The 7,677-nt window shown below is 58.6% G+C and overlaps 1 protein-coding gene across 1 annotated transcript in view; it reads right to left on the bottom strand.

The window, feature by feature from the left end:
- Nucleotides 1–2,816, bottom strand: part of ZMAT4 (zinc finger matrin-type 4) — a 13,638-nt gene extending 10,822 nt beyond the window's left edge. Inside the window, exon 1 of the mRNA XM_026046973.1 lies at nucleotides 2,715–2,816. Coding sequence (XP_025902758.1) covers nucleotides 2,715–2,816 — 102 coding nt within the window. The remainder of the gene's footprint in view (nucleotides 1–2,714) is intronic.
- Nucleotides 2,817–7,677: the final 4,861 nt, after the last annotated feature.

Below are 7,677 nucleotides of genomic sequence, written 5' to 3'. Positions count from 1 at the left end.
TCCTGCATCCCCAATCCCCCTGCTCCTGCATCCCCAATCCCCCTCCTCCAGCATCCCCAATCCCCCCGCTCTTCCCGGCCTGCAGGGCTGCCAGGCTGAGCCAATATCAGTGCCACAGCCCGGAGAGCTGCACAGACGCCCCAAATAAGAGCAGCGCTTCGCTGCGTGTCAGGTCCGAAAGCAAAATATGCTCCAAACACTGATTCTTTTGTCATTCCTTCACGGCGCTTGCCCTTGGAACTAATGCCGCCTAATATTGCTCGACTGGCATCAAATTATTTCTTGTTCCTGGCAAAGTAGAGCAGGAGGAGAGCGGAGGGAGCGCTTGATGATTTGGAGAGGGAGACGAGCGAGCGCCTGGATGTGACTATTTCTGCTTGGGAAGATTAAAAACATCCCCTCCTTCACTCACTGATTCTCTTTATTTTAATGCATGGAAATTACTTATTTTGCATGCATGGAGGTGCCAGCGTTGCAGGATGCTGCGGGAGGCGAGTCCTGYTCTCCCTTTGCCTCTGACTGCAGGCCCGGGACGCCCGGGTTTGCACGGATGGGGATGCGGCATTGATGCATTTGCTGCACTGGTGCCAACAGCCCCCAAACACATTGAGCCCCTGGATCCCGGGGTGCCGGCGAGCCAGGATGTGTAAGGAAACACCTCCCAAGGTAAGTCTCTTATGGAAAAAACAGACTTTTTGGCTTTTGCCACAGATGCTCCGAGCAAACTCCTGCGGTAACAGTGTCAGAGCCGGAGGTATTTGCAGAAATTCCTCTCTGATAATTTCCCATGATTAATGTATGTGTGGAAATCGCATCCCGCCCGCCCAATGCCTGCACGGCGAAAGCGGCTAAGTTCACCTAATAAATGATTCACTACAAATTATTTGCTCRGCTCTCTGGAAGCCGCCGCCAGCTCTTCGGAAGGGAGACGGGCCCGTTGCGGGGAGGTTTGCGGGCCGCCTTGGCAGTCGCGGCACGTCGGCTGYTCCCGCGGGGCCGGGGCTACGCGCCCGGCAGCGACGGGCAGCCCGGCGGGCCCGGCTGCACAGGGATCCCTCGGGAAATGCGTCTTGCACCGGGGCTACCGGCCTGTGCAGAGCCAGGGCAGCTCTCACCACTCCTCCCCACTGCATCTCCCTCTGCCTCTGCTTCCCGTTGCACCTCCAGCTCCCTTGAATTCCCTGTGGCACCTCCAGCTGCCTTGAATTCCTTGTTGCATCTCCAGCTGCCTTGAATTCCTTGTTGCATCTCCAGCTCCCTTGAATTTCCTCTTGCACCTCCAGCTCCCTTTGCTTCCTCGTTGCATCTCCAGCTGCTCCAGCCTCCCTGTTGTGTCTCCAGTTTCCCTGACTTCCCCATTGCATCTCCAGCTCCCTTGAATTCCCCATTGCATCTCCAGCTCCCTTGACGTCCCTATTGTGTCTCCAGCTCCCTTGACTTCCCCATTGCGTCTCCAGCTCCCTTTGCTTCCCCATTACATCTCCAGCTCCCTTGACATCCTCATTGCATCTCCAGCTCCCTTGACTTCCCCATTGCATCTCCAGCTGTTCCAGCTTCTCCATTACATCTCCAGCTCCCTTGGTGTCCCCGTTGCATCTCCAGCTCCCTTTGCTTCCCTGTTGCACCTCCAGCTTCCCTCACTTCTCCATTACATCTCCAGCTACCCCAGGCTTGGCCAAGTGCCCTCAGAGCCATCTCGGTGCCTGCGACAGAGGCTGCTGCCAATGCCTGGCTGCAGCGTGGAGGCATCTCCCACCTCTTGGAGCCAAGAGGAGAGGCCACGTAGGTCCAAGCAGGCCCATGTACCGCGACCGATGGTCTCGCCCGGTCCCTCCAGGCTCGCGGCGCTCTACTCCACGTTATGCAACCGCCAGGCGAGTTATATAACGGCGTTATTGTGCCGAGCRTCAACCCCGTCTGCTGGGATTTCACAGGGGATGACAAATGAGCCCAACACCTCGCACCAGAAATACACAACAGCAAACGTGTTGTTTTCCACATTCCCAAAACATCTGCTGCGAGTTAGCGACTCGGCTCCCACCCGCGGCGCCCGACCCAGAAGAGAAGCCCTGGGCTGCGCACCCGGGCGCTTGCAGGTACCTGCTCCTGGCATCCCCACCGCGGGCTTTGAGGTGCCCTCGGATGGCAGAAGCTGCAGCCGGGAGGGGTCTAGTGCACGGCCCCTTCCCTCTCCTCGCTCCCGGTTTGCATTCCCCGGTTACGGGCGCTCCGAGGCATCCGTCAAGCGCCGCGCGGTGCTTCCCCTCTCAGGGGACTCCGCAGCAGCAGCTCCTTCAGTCATTTCCTCCCCCTCGTTAATGGGGATTTATTTAATTTTGTTTTGAAGATAYGCAGCGCTGCTAATTGCCGCTCCGACACGTCTCTAATGATACATCCTTTCTAATTCTTTAGTGCTTGCCTGCTTCTTAAGCGCTTAAACACATTCACAAACACTAATCTACCCTGCGCACAATCGCGGGTTCCTGCTCCGCGAAGCACAGGGAYAGGAAAACTTGAGCTCATTTGGCTCTGCTCTCCATGGATCTCCCGGCTAAACCACATCTCTTTGGGAACCAGCTCGGATGCACCTTCGCATTCCCACTCCCTGTGCAAGAAGCAAGTGCCTGCAGCAGCAAATGCCACCCGATCCCCTTGGAATTTCAAGGGAAGGACCTCGGAGGCCGACGGGGAGCCCCACGGGAGCGGCGTCCTACCTCGTAATGGGCCACGCGCTGCGACTCCGAGATGAGCTGGGCGCTGCACACCTTGCAATAGCTCTCGGTGAACAGCTCCTGGTCGCCGTCGGGGGATTTCATCTGCCGATGAAGGGGAGAAGAGGGCACAGGGTCAGTCGCAAACGCAGCTGGCGCCCGCTCCGGCGCAGCGCCCCGTTTCCCAAAAAACGGGCACTTTCCAAGGGACAGCCAAACCCACCAGAAGCAGCTCGCTAGCYGGGGGAGGTGGAAATAAAGAAAGGAATAAAGGAAAAGCCTTTGTAATTCAAGAGGGAAAGAGAGGCTGGTACCTCCTGAGAGCTGCCAAGATTAAGTCTCTATTAATTTGCAGCCAAACCAACCCCAGCGCAGCACAGACTGATGATGCCGACTGCATGCCATTAATTTCATCGATTGGGAAGAAAAACAACATGGAAATAAATAAGTTAGGAGATATTAGAAGAGCCGTGGCTGGCTTAAGAGCACAAGGAATGTTGCAAAACTGCATCAAAGTGGAGAGAAAGCGAGAGCCAACCCGCACTTAAATACAACAGCTTGGAGCAAGGCAAAGCCAAGGAGCTCGTTAGATCTGAGCCCAGCAGCGCGGGCAGAGGCAGGTAGAGCTGCCTCCGCGGGCACGCGGTGCATGCGCTGCACAAACCGGAGTGAGCTGAAAGCGGCTCCGGAGCCACCGGGTCCCCTGCTCCGGGCCCTGGGAATGGGCACCAGGTCTACCCGGCGCCGGGTTCTACATTCCCTGCTCCTCCTGGCGCCTGCTCTGCATGTTCCCTGCACCTCTATATGATCGCTGCACCTCCTGGAGCTTGGTCTATACATTCCCCACTCCTCCTAGTGCCTGGTCTATATATTCTCCGCACCTCCATACATTCCCCACCCCTCCTGCAGCCGGGTATATACATTCCCTGCACCACTCTACATTCCCTGCACCACCTKGCGCCTGGTCTATACGTTCCCTGCTCCTCCTGGAGCCTAATCTATACATTCCCCCACCACCACACATTCCCTACTCCTTCTGGCGCCCAGCCTGCAYGTTTTCTGCTCCGCTATATGTTCCCTGCCCCTCCTGGAGCCTGCCCTATACATCCCCATCCTGCCGCGCACGGCCTCTGGCAGCACCGGACTGACGGGCAAATCATCCCTGCCAGCTGGACCCAAGCGGCCCTTGCTCTGCGCATCCACCCCATCCTCCTCCTCCTCCTCTTCCTCCTCCTCCTCTTTCTCCTCTGGGCAGCACCGCTTCTTCCCAGCTTCATGGAAACCAGCTTAACGGGGCCAGTCCCGGCTTGGGCAAGAGCTGGAAACACCCTAACGAAGTTACGTTCGATCGGAGAGGACCAGGCGCCGCGGGGACGGAGGCGGCTTCTCGCTMCAAGGCCGCGCTCCGGGAGCTGCGGCATTCCCGGGGGATGCAGGAAGCGCCGGCGCCCGCAGCTAGCGCAGTCCCTCTTTCCCACCCCGCGGCCCCGCTCCCCGCTCCCACCAGCTCGCCCTGCCGGTTTTGCTCCCGGGCTGCCGGATGCTCAAATGGGATCCCAGGATACTCAAATGCATCACCCCCCTTTCCTACTTGCGCCACGTTTCGACTGGGAAAAGCAGCTCGGGAATAACGGGAAATCCGTGATTTCAAATCATTCCAGGGCAACCGGCCTGTATTCCAGCTCCTGAGGCTGAGTTGCTCTGCTGCCAGATTTTGCCTTTTCTGTCACAGCTGCTGCCCTTTCCAAGCTATTAATTCCCCCTGCTCCGTTTATTTCCAGCACTGCCGGTTTCCCAAGCCTCCGTGCCGAGGCACTAGCGATGCAGGCGGGTGACGAGGGAGCACGTGCGCTCACACCAAAGGAGGGCAACCAGCCTCCAAATTAAATGCCCTGGTTTCCACGTGCCGTGAATTATTTGTGGCTTTTGGTGCCAGCACTTGCTTGTGCATCAGCTCCATGTGCAGCGCGTCCTGTTTCCTTCACTTGCTCCTTTTGTCTTGCAATAAAAAGCAGAAGATAAAAGGTCTTTGCCAGTGATTAATGCGCTTTTCGCAAGTGTGTCGCTGCTCTTAACAACACGATGTCTGAAGGAATGCAAAATACTGCCTGCTGAAGCGCCTCCCTGCTAGCACGAGGGATGCCGAGCCTGGGCTCACGGCGCAGGGAAATTGGGGTGCYGGAGCAGTACATGGGGCTGAGTCCTGCACAAGCGTGTTGGGGTGCACCAGGAACACACCGACCCTGTTCTGTGACCGGCCTCAGCCCCGGGGTTGCTCATCACCCCCCAAATCTCCTCTCTGGAGCAGATTTGCCTCGGCRCCGCGCTCAGCCTTTGATGCGTTTTGACACGCTTTCCTGGAGCTTTGCAAATCAGCAGGCTCGCATGCGGCACGAGCAGGGCAGCGGGAGCAGCTCTGCACGCGCCCGCCCCGTGTGCCAGTGGGGAACTGGCAGCACCGGCATCACTGCATGCCCTGCACCGGCATCGCTGCATGGTCTGCACTGGCATCACTGCACGCCCTGCACTGGCATTGCTGCATGCCCTGCACTGGCATTGCTGCACGCCCTGCATCGGCATTGCTGCATGCTCTGCACTGGCATTGCTGCATGCCCTGCATCGGCATTGCTGCACGCCCCGCACCGGCATCGCTGCACGCCCTGCACCGGCATTGCTGCATGCTCTGCACCGGCATCGCTGCATGCCCTGCATCGGCATCGCTGCATGCCCCGCACCGGCATCGCTGCATGCCCCGCACCAGCATCGCTGCATGCCCTGCACMAGCATTGCTGCATGTCCTGCACCAGCATGGCTGCACGCCCTGCACCGACATCGCTGCATGCCCTGCACCGGTATTGCTACACACCCTGCACTGGCATTGCTGCATGCTCTGCACCGGCAGCCTGCTGAGCACCACTGCGCACTGCCAAGCACTGCAGTGCCATGCAGCGCTGTGTGGTGCCATGCAGCGCTGTGCAGTGCCATACGCCACCCTACAGCACCGTGCACCACCATACAGTGCTGGGCACTGCCATGCAGTGCCATGCACCACCGTTCCGCACTGTGCATTGCTATACAGCACCATGCATCACCATGCACCCCTGTGCAGTGCCATGCACCACCAYGCACCGCTATGTAGCACCATGYAGCACCATGCAGCACCGTGCACTGCCATCCAGCACTGTGCAGCACCACGCATCTCTGTGCAGCACCATGCACTGCCATGCAGGGGCATGCAGTGCCGTGCAGCACCATGGATCGCTGTGCAGCACCATGCAGCGCCGCGCAGCACCATGCAGCACCATGCACTGCCGTGCAGCACCATGCAGCGCCGCGCAGCACCATGCAGCACCATGCACTGCCGTGCAGCGCCGTGCAGCACCGCACGGCACCATGCAGCGCCATGCAGCACCGCACAGCACCGCGCAGCACCGTGCAGCGCCGCGGCGGTCTGGAGGCCCCGGGCACGTGAGGTGCCCGGTTGTCCCCTCCGGCAGAGCCGCTCGGCCGCCCCGCGATGCTCCCCGTCGCCATGGAAACCGCCCTTCCTCCCGCAGCGATGCCGGACCCGGGAACCTGGGCGCGCGGGACCCACTTGCTCACGTGAATCCCTAATAACGGGCACATCCAGCGGGAAGCGGCGCCGGCTCCGTCCTGCCCTGCGTCTAGTGCCCTGGGGGCTCTGCATAATCAGGGCTCGTCATTCCCATCGGCTTCCCTGTGGAACCGGCCAAGGCGGCTCCGGAGCAGCCTTTGGAGGAGCAGTGTGCCCAGCACTGCCTGCTGTTTACAAGTGCTTCAGCACCTGGGCCCAGGAGGTGAAAAAAGGCTGGGAATTAAAAGCTTTTCCTATGAGCTGCAACACCGGGATTTAGAGGAAAAAGCCCTTCTGCAGCATGCACACACATTCAGTGCTTCCCAAAACACTGGATCGGGATGTCCAGCAGGAGCAGGAGGCCTGGAGGAACCAGAGGATACCGGGAAAGCATCCAATCTTCCCACCGAATCCACACCTAAAAGCTGCCGACTGTTACCCACCGGGCAAGTTTTCCTATGCCGAATATTCCCTTCTGTCTTCCCCTAGTGCAGCCACCCAAACTATCCAGAAAAATGGGAACGTCATAGGAAAAATGCAAATGAAATCCTCATGCAAATAGAGCAATTTGGGATCTGTCAGGTCTGGGAATGTTTGGGACCTGGCGGCTTCCCCGGGAGGGACAGGAGGGGACACTGGGGCCACCAGGAAAGGCTGCGAGCGAGGGGCCGGTGCACCAAAACGCTAGGAAATCACAGCAAAAGCGACGCGTGTGAGCTGGGAGCAGCCCCAGGAGCTCCCGTCCCTCTCGGGGGACTTTGAGGGACATATGGGGAGACATCCGCAACCTTCCCGGGGGGCTTCCGACTTCGGAAGCAGCTTGTGATGGAAACGCCCTGAGCAGAAACCGGTGCACGCGAAAGGAAAAAGGTGCAAATCACTCGGCACAAGTTGACAAGTTGCTCCTTGCAAAGGAATAATTGTCAAAAACCAACAAAAATAAGGAAAAGATAGTATATTATTACTGTATATATCCCACTGCTGCGTTTTGGGGTGTTTTTTCCTCCCSCTTTGGTGGCTCAGCACCCGGCGCAGTGGGAGCAGACAGATATGGCACGGAGGGAGAAGATCCTACGGGAAAGTTAAAGGGATGGATGACCTGCAAACCATCCCACTGAGACGGGCATCAATTATCCAGGGTGATTCCGAAGGGATCAAGAGCCATCAGATAACATCAAGGGATGGGAGCAGGGGAAGCCCAAGCCAAAAAGAGCCCAACCTGGAGCCAGGGATGCTCCATGGGGAAGGGGATGCAGGAGATGCTGGAGCAGGAGGCTCCTGACGGAGCCAGAGCTTCTCAAGGGGCATCCCAGGGTGAGGAGATCTCCGGGAAACTTCCCCAAACTTTGCCAGCCCAGGGAGCAAGCTGCT

This window comes from Nothoprocta perdicaria, unplaced genomic scaffold (assembly GCF_003342845.1).
Source record: "Nothoprocta perdicaria isolate Ctin4 unplaced genomic scaffold, notPer1 scaffold_466, whole genome shotgun sequence".
NCBI classification, from domain to species: Eukaryota; Metazoa; Chordata; class Aves; order Tinamiformes; family Tinamidae; genus Nothoprocta; species Nothoprocta perdicaria.
The sequence above is the reverse complement of the archived record's forward strand: the minus strand, read 5'-3'. Positions and strand labels throughout refer to the sequence as shown.